At 33.5% G+C, this 15047-nt stretch overlaps 1 protein-coding gene across 5 annotated transcripts in view; it reads right to left on the bottom strand.

The window, feature by feature from the left end:
• Window positions 1–15047, bottom strand: part of LOC135832373 (uncharacterized) — a 168573-nt gene that overhangs the window by 54227 nt on the left and 99299 nt on the right. For all 5 annotated transcript variants that reach the window (XM_065345584.1, XM_065345582.1, XM_065345583.1 and 2 more), the window contains one exon: window positions 9815–9962. In XM_065345584.1, the coding sequence (XP_065201656.1) occupies window positions 9815–9962 (148 nt within the window). The remainder of the gene's footprint in view (window positions 1–9814; window positions 9963–15047) is intronic.

Below are 15047 nucleotides of genomic sequence, written 5' to 3'. Positions count from 1 at the left end.
ACCTATGTATTGAGCTTATCGATGAGGAATTTCGTTATCGTCATTTTTACACATACCTACTACATATATACCTACCTTGTGACTTCTTTTTTCAACCCTCTCTCCGAGGAAAGGCCACAAAAATGACTTCAGGCGTGTATTTGTATTACATGTTTTAATAAATAATTTCCAATTAAATTTGTTGCCTACGGTTATATACCTAAACTTGCATACAAGGTAGCTCAACAATTTTTGTAATTCTTCATGTAGAATTGTAGAGAGTTCCTCGTATTTCATTCCCATTTCTCTTCAAGAATGTGATTGAAGGGCGCAAAACAACGAAATTACGTTGAAAAATGAGATGATAAAAGTGATTTCTGATGTAGATATTCTCTGCCGTCAAAAAATCCGTACAGTTCCCGGTAAACACGCATAACGCTATTCGTATACGAAAACATACCGCGAAAAGAACGCGAAAATGACCGCTTTTTTAGTGTTCGTAGGCTATTCGAAGACTAATCGAACGCAAAACATAGCAGTCAAAATTATCACGTGTATGATTGGTCAAAGAGAAAGATAAATTTTCAGTCTATTCGCTGTCGAATAGATTGCGAATTTAGCGGTTTTTCGAAAGCGAATAGTGGTCTAGCGCGAAATCGCTGCAAAAAAGCGGGCATTTTCTCATGCTATTCGTAGGCGTATAAATTGAAAAACGAATTCTTTTCGCTGGTGATGGTGAATCGCGTACTGCTTGTTTACCGGGTTTTTAGTCGAAGATTGAGCATTTAATTTTTTGTAATTTCTTCGTAGAAATTTTTTTCATAGCATTCATAATACTCAGAAAATGAACTGCTTTGAGAAAAGGCTACTACTAAAAATTTTAGTTTTAGATAATAGTGAGAATATTTTCAGAAAAATAAAATCGCAAAACCCAAATTGAAAAATATTAAGTTTAAAAAACGCAAAAAAATGAAAAAATGCCAAAAAAAAAAGAAAAAAAGAGAAAACAAACCATAAGATTCTTTTTTAAAAAGTGGAACGGCCGAAAAAAACATTGAATACTATAATGATCTCTTGCTTAGACCATATGTGGCCTGAGGATGATTTCGATGTTTACTTATTGAAGTGCAATAAATAAATAGGTATTTATAACAAACCTTTATAACACATCTTACAAGGAAGGTGCCCCAGGTGACATGCACCGATTTTAATGATTCTTGCACCGTTAGATAGAGGACATCGAACATAGTCTACCACAAAATTTTCAGCTGCTGAAGTTGATATTTCGATTTTTCAGAGCAATTTTTCGATTTTCACATAGCAATTGTGAAAATAGAAAAATCGCTCTGGAAGGGTCAAATATCAACTTCAGCAGCTGAAAATTTCACCGTGGGCTAGTCTTATCATATGTATTGAAATGCTCAAATAATATGGAAGGTTTCCGTATGCGACCTCCGCGCCGACTGTTTTTGGCCAATTTTTCAAAATTTGCAATGTGAAAATCAAAAAATCGCCCTGGAGGGTTCAAATATCAACTTCAGCAGCTGAAAATTTCACCGTGGGCTAGTCTCATCATGTGTATCGAAATGCCCAAATAATATGGAAGGTTTCGGTATGCGACCTCCGCCGACTATTTTGGGCCAATTTTTCAAAATCGCCCTGGAAGGGTCAAATATCAACTTCAGCAGCTGAAAATTTCACCTTGGGCTAGTCTCATCATATGTATTGAAATGCCCAAATAATATTGAAAGTTTCGGTATGCGACCTCCGCCGACTATTTTTGGCCAATTTTTCCAAATTGCCATGTGAAAATCAAAAAATCGCCCTGGAGGGCTCAAATATTAACTTCAGCAGCTGAAAATTTCGCGGTGGGCTAGTCTTATCATAAGTATTGAAATGCCTAAATAATATTGAAGGTTTTGGTATGCGACCTCCGCCGACCATTTTTGGCCAATTTTTCAGAATTGCCATGTGAAAATAGAAAAATCGCCCTGGAAGGCTCAAATATCAACTTCAGCAGCTGAAAACTTCACCATGGGCTAGTCTCATCATATGTATTGAAATGCCCAAAGAATATTGAAGGTTTCGGTATGCGACCTGCGCCGACTATATTTGGCCAATTTTTCAAAATTGATATGTGAAAATCGAAAAATTGCTCTGAAAAATCGAAATATCAACTTCAGCAGCTGAAAATTTTGTGGTAGACTATGTTCGATGTCCTCTATCCAACGGTGCAAGAATCATTTAAATCGGTGCATGTTACCTGGGGCACCTCCCTTGTTAGTAGAAGTTACCTAAATTATTAAAAAATTGCCAAAAAGTAATAAAGTTCCAAAAAAATTTAATAAAATGTAGCGAAAATTGAACATGTTAGATTTAGTGACATCAAAAACAACAATGATAAAAAATTGTTGAAACTGAAATGTATTTTCCTGATTCATTTTCTTGAGTTCTATTCAATTACAAGTAAGGAAACTTGACGATTTTTAAAAATCTTCTCATACTTTACATAACACTCAAATATTAAATTACTTTTCAAAAAAAAAAAAAATGTATCCCAAACCCATCGAAATGCATATTTATTTTTATTTTGTGTTGTTTATTTATTATTATTTTTTTAATACGAAACAAATTCGTCGCAACTGTCAAAAACATTCGAAATGCTTTTAGCAACGAGGGGTGTTGTGATAGGTCTTCTCTCTGCACGCTGTATCCGTTTCGACGATGAAAAAGCCACAAATAGGGTAACCATGCCATGCCACGAATGCTATGATGCATAACTTTGTATATCTTTTGAAAGTTGACGCGGACAGTAGAATTTAACGCATTATGTGTCCTCTATATGTATGAAGAACCGCATGCAGAGAAACCCTCCTCTAATTAGAACATAATATACCTATCACGCGCATCCTGGTCTAAACTACATAAAATCCGTATGAGGAAAAGAAAAAAACTTCTCGCAGTCTTCATCTTTCACACGTTTAAGACCCTATAACTCGAAACTTTTTCAATTTACTGTCTTTTTGTGTGACTGAATTTGAACTTGAAAGTTTTTTTCTCTTCTGTTCCAAACATTTCTATTAATGTAGGTATAAGTAAAGAAGTTTATGTGTGTATATTCAACGTATGTATGTATCACGAGCACCTACAGATATCTTCTGTAGGTAGTTGGCACACGATTCTTTCACCACTGACTGCCTCGTCTTCTTATTTATTTTTTTTGTATTTTATTGAAAAGCTAGCCGAATCCGTTGAATAGTGGAATTTTTTCAAAGATGACTTTTAATCTGTAAAATGGAACTATAGCTTTTCTGTATTTTTTCCTATATCAATAAAGATGTCAAATTCATTTCGTTGTGTTCTATACATGCCTACTATTTGGCAATCGGATTAAATTTCATCTTATTTTTCAACGTGGATAATTCTATACAAATTTTCTTAAACTTGATTCCAAATCCAAAATGTGTATTTTTTTTGTTATATTCTCAAATTTAATTTCATATGTGAATAGGAAAAGTTGAGCAGGGTAAGTAATTGTGTTCAGTATTCGAGAACCTATTACGAACTATTGCGAAATAACGACGATAAATACGGTATCGATTAGGCAGGTAGGTATCTAGATAAAATAAATGAGTCTAAATTCAAAAGATATGGTTTAACTATGTAAGGTAGATACGTACATATATATAGCGAATGGATTTACAATAATCGAGAAAAATCTACCTGATACAGGCAATCTTAATTCCATAGAAATATTTATATTTTTTGAGAAAATGTTGGGAGCCGCATGTGGATCATCCAGAAGTCGTGTCAGCAGTTCCCAAAATTCAATTTCTTTATTAAAAATGATAAAACATGGAAAAATTGACGAGTTAATAGTCCAAATTCAGGTTGATGGTGTAGTTTAGCGTCTTTAAACAATTTTCGACCAAAATTGACCACTCTGGGCAGAGAAAAACACGTTTCCAAATGTTTTTATGGCCGTTCAGGAGCAACGACTACTACTCGATAAAATTTTAAAAAAATTATCAATGGTAAAAAATACACTGAAAAATGTAAAAATATTTTTTTGGGCTTTTTCTCAGAGTTTGAACTTTCCTTCACATTTATTTGAAGTTTTCAAAATGGATTTTGGTGTCGTTATTGAGGTAAAAAAAAAACCCTGAAAAATCAAGGTTATTACCCTCAAGTATCTTCACCTTCAAACCAAGTTTCAGATCTGTCGGTTTAGAACAGCCGGATCGAGATAGGTAGGTAGTGTAAACCCCCTAAAAATGCGTTTTGGGGGTACCAACCTCCTGGGTGCTGATGAAAAATTTCCAATGCTCTGAAAAATCATCAATCGGTATCTAGCACTAAGCAAGAAATCGCATAAAAAGTAATATTCAGGAAAAAAACTAAAAACAGTTTTACCGTACTTTGTACTGGGTCTTTGAATTCTCATAAGTCGTACGCCAGATCTTAATGAAAATTGACGATGAAGTTTAATTTGAAAGGGAGGCTATCCAAAAAAAATGTTGACTCATCCCTAGATGGTCAAAAACCACGTTTTTCTTAAATTAGGTACCCTACTCTGAGGACCTTATATTTTGTGAAGTTTCCCACTCGAACTGAATTTCTTTAATAATTTTTGTCAAATTCGAGTGTTGAAATTAATACGCAAAGTGACAAATTTTCGCATAAATTCTGAAAAGGGGATACTTTGCAAAATTGTGATGAGACATTTTTATATTATGAATATTTTTTCAACTCAAATTTGCAACTAAATGATTCGAATTTGAGTATTTAAAAAAATGTATGGTGCCAAAACTCATTTGCAAACGTATTCTAAACAAAAATGAGAAAATAGTAAGTACATATATCAGCATGAAGCTTAGAGCATGCAGCTACAGCTGCTCAGACAAAAAGAGTTGTTTGATGTCTTTCAGTAAAGAAAAATATTGTTGGCCACTAAATTATTAATTTTTGCGTTGTGAATTGTAATCTGATTGGTCAATGGTCTCCAGTATCCCCTTTTCAGACAATAACAACAGCGATCCAAGTGATTCGTGAATTCGCAAATATGATACAGTTGATAATGCTTACCATAATTTTCCTTTATCGAATCCTAATGACCCCTTCCCTTCTTCCCCATGTGTTTTCAAAACAAATATTACATTACCTACAATACATAGAAAGGTATTCTTCGAATTTTGGGAAACCTGAGACGAAATTGAGAGAACGTCCTTCAGCCACTCTCACATGTTATTCAACGAGTGAATCAGTAGGTAAGTAATTAATTTCAGTAAACCGAGGCCAAAGGATGAGTCTCATTATCGTGTATGTTTTTTTGCATAACACAAAAACCGTATCATGTTTCTATTCGGCTCAAGAACAAAATTCAATTTCAAACGAACTCTCATGGAGTCGCACCTTTCTTCAGTAGCATAACTTTTTCCCGCTAACTGGCACACGTATGCATAAATTCAAGTACTTGAAAGACTCCACCAACATATCTCTGTATAGTATCAACACTACAAAAAGTAAAAAAATTCAAGCGAAATGCCTCTTGTAAAAATCTGGTACACTGTTCCGTTTGTATACCTTTCTACTAGGAGTAAGTACATCGCGAATTCGTCACATTTAACGTTATTTTTGCTCCACAAAATATATTTCGCGAATCCGCGTAAGTTAAACTGTATTTTAAAGATGATAATAAAGGCGTACTTATTTAATACATCGAGCGTTTCGATTAGTCTAGAAAAAAAATGTATATTCTTGGTGTATAGGTATGAATAGATGTACAAAGAGAAAGAGGTGTAAATTTCCATTTTTTCCCTTCTCCTTTCGCGACAGCGTAGTATAACACTTCTTTAAATCAATTTCAACGCTTTCAAGAGCCAATTAGATGAGGATAAAAGCTACACGCAGTTTTCCGGATATAATAAGCTGCACAAAAAATTACGAGAAAGCGACGTTTGCCTTTGTTTTCATACTCGTAATGATTTTTTCATCAAATTGACAACATTGGCTCTGATTGTTCAGCTGCTTTGAAAATTAAGCTTTGTAATTAGACGTACACCATTGACCATACACCGCTATGGTTTGTTTCACCCTGTTGTCTTCATTATTATTGAACGTAATAATGAGCTAAATGGTGGTATTGGTGGTAAAAAACGCCTTCGTGTGCCATCTTACCTACGTTATTGTTATCAGCATCAAATCAACCGGGACGTAAGTAAGCGTTTCACAAACTGCAGAAGCTCAGCTAACCGACGATTAAACGTTAAATTACGAGATAATTTTGTTAATTTGCGAATGTGTCCGCATGAGAATCTAGCAATTTATATTTTTTTAGCTCCTACGTGAAATAAAAATCTTAACAAATTGCCATTCGTACGTTCTTACAATGCGATTTGATCAAAATGGACAGATTACATTAGAATGGCTTGTTGTATGGTCACATATGTATACAAACACACATGACGACAATGACAACGAGAATATCCCTAACAACCTCTTAAGAAACATGAAATAACATGAAGCGAAAGCCCTCTATACACGTATGGTATGGCACTATACTTAGGTAGGTGCTAGATAGGCCGAATCTTGCCAACGAATATCACAAATACTTGGTAAATCCCTTTCATAATGCCCTAATGGATTTCACCACATGAATATAAATCGTGTGAAATGCATTACTCTGTAGATAGACATTCATACATACACAGTACGTACATTATACATACTGTGGTAGTGGTAAACTACACATACATCGTACAACAATTATATCTATCCGCGTGTACGCCACAATGTACCGACTTGAAACATGCTACGAGTATATCGAAATATCTACTCGTACTTAACTTACATAATTACAAATTTGCATTTCAGAAACTAGCCAAGTACATATTAGGAATACCTACCCCTCATCTTACTCCCTCTACGGTCGAAAACTTACAACGAGTTCAACGATGAAAAAGTTTTTCGTCGCGTTAATCTTCTCGCAAGGATATGGAATGTGTAAAGCGCAAGATATGGCTATAGGTAGTTACGCAATTATGGTCTGTTTTAATAACGAAAATTAATATCTGGTTGATGGTAAAAACATTAAAAATTAATTTTATCGGGTTTTTTCGCGACTTCCTCTGGTCTGCTGTCGCCAATGGCTACGAGTATAACCTATCTACCTACATCTATCTCGAGGACACACGATACTTTGTCTAAACTCCGTAACCTATGTTTTGTTTATGTTGGAAAATTTATTAGCCGATGGATAAACTCTCCGTGTTGTAAGCAGACAACGCTAACGTATTAAATTATTACGTATTAACCGAATTGTCAACAAACTTATAATTTTCAGCAGACGAGTTGTTTCTATTTGTGCAAAATTTAACGGATGAATTCATAGCAGGGTACCGGTACATTTAATAACGCGGTGGTGTTTTTATATTAAAATATAGATATGTAGGTATTGGACAAGATTACAATTCGTAGTTAGAATTCGACCAATGAATTAATTTGAAAAATATTTTCAGAGAAAAAAGGAAAATCGATAATACCAAAAATAGCAATCTTTTTCATTTTTCCTTTTTCTATGTTTCATCATTCTTTTATTTTTGCTTTTGCTTTGCTACATTTTTTCTAAGCAACGAATAAAGTTGCATACTTTTCAACACTTCCAGAAAACAAACTACATACGTATAATAATTTTTTCTTTGTTTTTCTTAAATTAAAAAAAAAATACGTTTTCAGTTTTCAAATTGTCTTTGGGGTTTTCTGTTCATGTTTACGATATCGAAACTTTTCTTAAACATTAATGCAATGCTTCATACACTTTCAAAATGTTCTTAAAGCTCGAGTATAATCAAATTACATGCACTCAAAAAATTTCAACTTGGCTTCCAAGTACCCGTTTTACTCGTAGGATAACAAAAAATCATTTCATCTATATGTATAAAAAGTCCTGAAAACCCGAATTTCAACACTTTCAGCTGATGTTATTGCAAAGTCTTGAGTGGGATTTCAATTTGCTTCAAATTTATTTTTTCAAAATTGATATGCGTACAGGAGAACATGTAACAACATCAATAAAATTACCTACACCGTTGGCCGTAAAAATACACCTATGTTAATAAAATTGCATACTCTGTTTGCCGTAAATATGAAGTTATGGCACACGCGCAAAACGGGAATCTGTTTAGCTAAACCTTGATTTTTGAGGTTACAAAGTCAAAACTTCAACTGAAAATTTTCCGAGCGATGATGATACGTATGAAATTATGAGTTTTTGCGTGTACTAATTTTGTTTGCGATGATGATTGGTTCCAAAAACGCAAATTGTGCCCTGTGGGGGAGGTTGATTAGAAATTAAAAATTACCCAAAATACGTGATATTGTGATATCAAAGTATGGGTTTTCAAGACTTTTAATCACGTTTGTGAGGAGAAAAGTTTCGAGTATAATATTGAAAAAAAAATCTAAAATTGTCTCAATCATCTGCTAATACATATGTATGTACATATGTAATAGGTACGTAAAATATTTATGTTCAAATTTTGAAGAGATTCAGAAAATATTGGAAATGACCTATTTGTTTTTTGGAGGGAAGAGGGGGGAAATGCAGGTTAGAATTATATTCCTTTAAGTAGGTACTCGTAATTCAAAACGATTATCCTCCTCGACATCACTGAGTGCTTGGAAATTCAACTTTTGACATGAACAATTTACCTATGTACACAGCTTAGAATATTGTTTCGTTGATTTTTGATGAAAATAAACATTTAAGAAAAGTCCTTGTCAGTGACATCTTTCTAGCTGAGTTAACACAACCCACTCACAGTGAGTCAAATTCATTTTCACGACGAAGAAAAAACAAAAACGCTAGTAAAAATAATTCGCAACTTTCATTTTATATTTTTCGTTCTAGAACAAAATCTAGTAAGTTAAGTATAAATAACCCACTTATTTGAAATAACAACAAAATTCAACCTAATTCTTGGAAAAGTTTGTAACCAACTAAATATATTCCCTAGGTCAATTGATACCCAATCGCGGAAGTCAATAGACAGTTGGGTTGTTGATGCTGGGGAAGGAAAGGCAATCTAAAATTATACAGAAACACTAATGAAACAACATGCGAATTAAATACTCTCGGCCGACGTAAACTTTTCCTAGAGAAAACTTCGCGTCACATAGAAAACTTTCATAAAAAGAACCGAAATCTTTGGACGGTTCCGCTCAACTTGAAAACTATTCATATGTATAATGGATTGAATAAGAGAGTCGAGCAAGACGCCAGATCAATACTTCTTCAAAACTTATCATCTGAATACTGGCAATCGCTCTACATTCGGTCCATAAACTAACAAAGGGAAAAAATAGCTAAATGGATGACGAGGCTGAGGATCGATGACAGTGACATAGTAAAGTTTAAACTTCCCACTAAAACTTACTAAGTGGTTCACCGCTTAACCAAACATGTTACAATAACCGTCGACAGTCAGTTATCATGAATATAATGTGAAATTTCTTTTATGAATACCTATACGAATCGATTAAAAATACCTGGATAGTTCGTATTTCTTATTATTTTTTATTTTTCAACCGCACTAAATAAAAACCTCAAGCTTGAGATATTTTCGCGAAATTGGCAAAATAAAATTCATCGAGTGGACTTTTTCGTAAATAGTTTTACGAAGTTAAGAAGTACAATTGAAATGTTATACATAAGATGGTTGTATTTTTTTTTCAAAAAGCTTGTGATTAATTGGTAAGTATTGATTATCATCTCACCAAGAATTCAACGAATAAAACCAAGCTACCAATAGAACTGTAAGGCAATGAAAAGTTTTACCTGTGTTTCGGGAATTTGTCTCGTTGAGAAACGTTTCAAAAACGAGTCTTCCCGTTTCAGTTGCGGTTTTGGTTTCTGCATGGTGGTAATTGCTCCGGATAATTGCACCGTCGTTCTTAATTTCATCCATCTTTGATTGCTTCGTGTTCTAGAATAAAACAAAATAACGAAAGTTTTTTTTACAAAACAACTCGATATTGAAATGGAAAACTATAACCTTGCCTGTCCTATGGCCAAATAGCCAAAATCAACGCATCTGTCTGCGGCATGTAATACTGTACCTACTCTTGGCAAAAATACGAGATGAGTTCTCGTTTCATAAACCGGAGTAAAATTAATATTATTGCTAACAATTCCCGAAATGCATTAAAATTCTACACTCCATTATTTCGACAACTTGGCCGTAATAAAATTCACTTCGAGAAAAGCTTCAACTCACAACGATACGAAAAGATGGAATTAAAACAAGCATAAATCTGCGCGCCAAGCGTTTTCCGTATTTTTATATAATTTCCAGCTACAAATTCGTCTCCGCACGCGACGAATAATCTCGCCAACTTGAAAAAAAGAAGAAAAAATCCCGAATAAAAATGCGAAATTTCTTGCTATCTTGAAAATTATCCTTTATTACGACGACGACGCGACGTTTATAACGAGATACTTAAATGCATCCGCTAAATATATAACACGATAAAAAACCTCATTGACCGATGAATTAGCCCTTTTTTTTTATCCTCGAGATTCTTTCGTTCTTTTTTCAACTTTCATGAAGAAAAGTTTACCCTAAGGATAAAGTCGTCGGTTTATTCGGAAAAAATACCCAGTGAAAGTGCTCTTGATTGTTCATCTGTTTTTTGGATACTGTATACCGGCTATCTTTACACAGATCGTCATTTAAATGGGAAAATGTAAGTGAGATGTTGTGGGTGGTAAATTGAGTGTATTTTTAGTACCCTTCAAGGTAATCTTTACTCGTATATACTTTGTTGTTGACCTTCCAAATTGAGTTGCGCTTCTTCCCATGTGACCGCAATTTAACGTGCGATTTTGTATTTTCTTTTTAAGAAATATATTATCGCACGACAAAAAAAAATTGCGCGACAGGCGAGCCTTATGATACGAGTAGAATGTGACATGTTCATTCACGATGGATTCAAATGGCAACTCTAGGTAGGTATATATTAGAGAAGTACAGTATATTAGAGTAAATTTATTTTTTTTTACTTTTATGTAGAAATGGGTGAACCAATTTTTAAAAAATCATCAGCCATGTTTTAGAGCTCAATGATTCATCATTCTCTACAGTTCAAAAGCTGTGTAAGGTATTTTCAAAGTATTCGTCAATTTGAAGACCTACTATTTCGAAATATCAGCCTAATTCATTGCTGACTTCCATCGGAGCTTTTTTCACAAATTTTTTTGAAAAATGAACGAACTAACAATCTGCATGGGCTCCAAAACAGCTTGAAACTGCAAATATGTAGGTAAGTGATTCGAGAGACGGAAAATAGAATAACTAGATGTAGGTACGCTGGAGTGGGTAGTTTTTCAATTTGTTTCGAATTCTGATGGAGCTTGGAAAAACATCATGACCGCAAATACTTATTATTGACTCTCCTAGCTCGAGCTCAAAGTTTTAAGAATTTGAAAATTTTTCATGAATAGGTACGTGTCAAAAAAAATTTTTTTTCAATGTGATCTATTGTGGATGATTGGATAAGTACTCTCTATCATGTGTAGGTACCTATTTAAATCAGTAGTTTAATTCTAATGTTGCCATCTTAAAGAGATACCTAATTACAATAATAAAGCCTACCATTTTAAAAGGAAAAAATAGGTAATATGTACCTATTATATAATTATTGAGAAGTCCTAAACTTGACAAAAATGATCTCTGAACTTTTCTAATGATCTAGAAACGATTAGACCTCCAATGACCAGCATCTAAACAAAAAAATTTGAGCGCGAGTGGGAGGGTCAAAGGGCGGCCAAAAAATGTTAACTTTTTTTTTACGTCCATATTGAGAACATTCGGCTATGATTTTTTGCTAAGCTCCAAGATCATACAAAGCGACTACATTAGCAGGGCTCGGATTTCTAAGCTACAGCATGTTTTTGTATGCTTATGGGGATAAAAAAATTTTCAATTACTATATCTATAAAATTAACAGCAGAATGAGCGTGATTTGTTGGAGCATATTTTTGCGTATTTTACCTACATAAGAGCATAAAAAAGTATATTGTTCAAGTACCTATTTTGACGAGAATTTTCTATCTAGATAGTTCTTTTTTTTTGTTTTAATTCAGCAACAGAAAGAAGCTTCATTGGCCATGTTCCTTCTTTCTTTGGCACTGATAAGTGATAATACACCATTTTCAGGAAGACTTTCAGTCAGAACTTCAAAAATGATTTTACATCCTTTCCTATGAGATTGCAATGGCTATTATATAGCCACTATGAAAAGGGATCTCATCTCACACAACCCAGCCATTGTGGAAAAGCATTCATAACGCCCAGTAATATTTCTTTTTCAGTAACTACATTTGGCAAAACTCGCAGCTGAACGCTAATTGTAGTAAAATAATTAAAAACTTGTGGGTATTTGTAATTAAAATCAAACGATTCATAACGAAGCATTCGCGTTACCCAGACTTCAATGAACCGATAATTAAAACCACAATAATCGGCGATACAAAAGGGTAAAAAACAGATACAAGACTGAAATCAGAATTCATATACCATACGTAAGTATAAACAATACTTACTCGTACGACACAGAACATGCGACATTTCGTGTTTTAATAATCTGTACATATGAAATCTCTAATTGCTATATAAATAACTGATAATGCATCAAGTGGTAGATATGCGCGAGCATTTCCGCATTTATTACTTCGGTGTGGTAGGAGCTTCCTTCTGAATGGAAATTTCAATTAACGCGCTATTTTTTTCTCGTAATAAGATTACATCAACGGTATGGCAGCCAACATCGCCACTTTTTTCTTATTTTTTAATTCGATTAAGTCATTTTTTTCCAGAATATTAAATATTCTGACAATATGTCGTTTTTCTATTCATCTTCTTTTTTTTCTTTCATAGAAAATTCATTTTTTTTTTTCAATTAACTCGGCAAAGAAGTTTTTATTCTGGCGTTTTTTTATGTGTCTGCACCCTATCGTTTTTCCTTAATTTTTTATAATTAATCTCCTTAATTGTTCAACCTGACGATGGCGTATAACTTTTCAATTCATAAGTTTTCATCGCCGCGTGCCTGCTTGGTTGTTGTAAACTTGAAATGAGAAAGCGAAATAATTCTTCGAGTAAGAAATTTTCAGATCTACCTATACATCATCTCGTGTCCAATATGTAGATGTAGAATCATCGATCGAGTTGATCATTTAGAGTAAAATTTGCAACATTTTTCGTAACTGTTTTGCCATGAAATTCTGCACCGCTATTAAAATTCCTACTCTAATTAATGTAGGCTATCATCATAACAGCAAAAAAAATACACGTGTAGGTTTACGTAATAAGTAATTACTAATTTCAAAGAGAAAGAGGAAAGGAAATCCTCGTAAAAAGAGTACAAAGTATACATAGACTACAGCCTAGACGAATTTTTGACAGGACCGATAAATTGAGTCCGATGTGATTCTGAAGGGTAATTTACAACAAATGCGCGGCGACACTAAACCTATAAACATTTGTAACTCTTTCTACGTACCATTTGTACAGTTCGGCAGAAGAAATCAATTCCCAAAGAGCAAATACTAGTTTATGATGTTTATATATTTTACGATGTAATGTGTACGCTATTGTATGTAATCATACCCGAGTATGTGTAGTTTTTCTAATCCATGCCTCCCAGTTAAACTCAAATAAAATTCATGTTTTTTTTAGTGAGGTAGGTATCTCTAGAGGTACTTTAAACTCTCTTTTATCTAAAATATATTTTGATGCTTAATGCAGGCCAGAAGCTTGTAGATCAAATGATTTTCACTGGCGTAGGTAAGCGTAATTATAGGTACCTTAAAAATATAATAATGTAACGAGATATACCCATAAACCATATCTTTTTACAAGTACGACGCTATTTTTTTTGAAAAATCGTCTTTACTATTCAAAATAAAAAAAAACTGATACCTACTTCAATTTTCAATAGTTTTTTTCGCTTTTTGTAAAACTAAACCTAATAACCTACGAAATATACCTACGTAAGTAATAAGAAAATTGAGAATTTTCAGCTTAATATTTTCCCTTTATTCTTTCTGAAAAAATATTTCTACATAATAACTAAGTACGAGAATCTCAAACTACCTGCCTATTTTGGTTGAATACCTTTAACGATAATAAGAAAGCTTAGAGATTCGCAATTTTGTGAAACAATGTTGGTTCTTCAACACTTTTTTGAACTTTATGAATAGCTACTGCAAGTAATTTTTATCATACCTACATTTTGTTTAAAATGATTCTCCATTTCAAAAAAGAAGTTGTACCCACGTGCTGTTTCTCTGAAGGTGTCAATGAAAAAATAACGTTTACGGTACTTATCATGGTACGTAGACGTAGACGTACCTACTACGTACATACATACCTACTCGTAGTTTCCCAAACGCAATTCGAGTGTTGGTCATGCACAAAAAAATCTCGTTGACGGATAGGAGGTAGAAGGAGGCTGTAATGCAGCTTCAAAATTAAAAATTCTGAAAAGTGCTGCTTAAATACCTAAATCTTTTTTCGATGTTTAGATTCAGTAAGTTATCTATCACAGTTGGATAGTTACGCACAATAATATGATGAATTGATTGTTTGGTAATTCAATGATCTTTTCTGACTGCAATATACAGGCATTTTTGATTTATAAAAATTATTGAACCGCCATTTCGTAGGTACCAAACCCTTCCGTTGGGAGACATAAGGGGGTAAGTTTGCAAAACAATTGTAAAACAAGTGAAAACTCAGACTCGAGAAAAGAATATTATTATTTTAAAATGTACAAAAATACAACTTTTTTACACAAAGTTATTTTTCCTTCTTCACGACTGTAATTGAGGTATGAAAAAAGAGAATCAAGGAAATGCTCGAACATAAATTTTTAATTCAAACGCAACGTTGTTCGTTCACGTCAAAAAGGAAACTCTTCGGTGCAAGCTTTAAGGTAAAATATTTTCGCGATACTTTTTTTTGATCACTTTATATCTTAAAGCTAGGTCGATATAAATTTTTAGGAAA

This window comes from Planococcus citri, chromosome 1, assembly GCF_950023065.1.
Source record: "Planococcus citri chromosome 1, ihPlaCitr1.1, whole genome shotgun sequence".
NCBI classification, from domain to species: domain Eukaryota; kingdom Metazoa; phylum Arthropoda; class Insecta; order Hemiptera; family Pseudococcidae; genus Planococcus; species Planococcus citri.
This window is presented reverse-complemented; position numbering and strand designations above follow the sequence as displayed.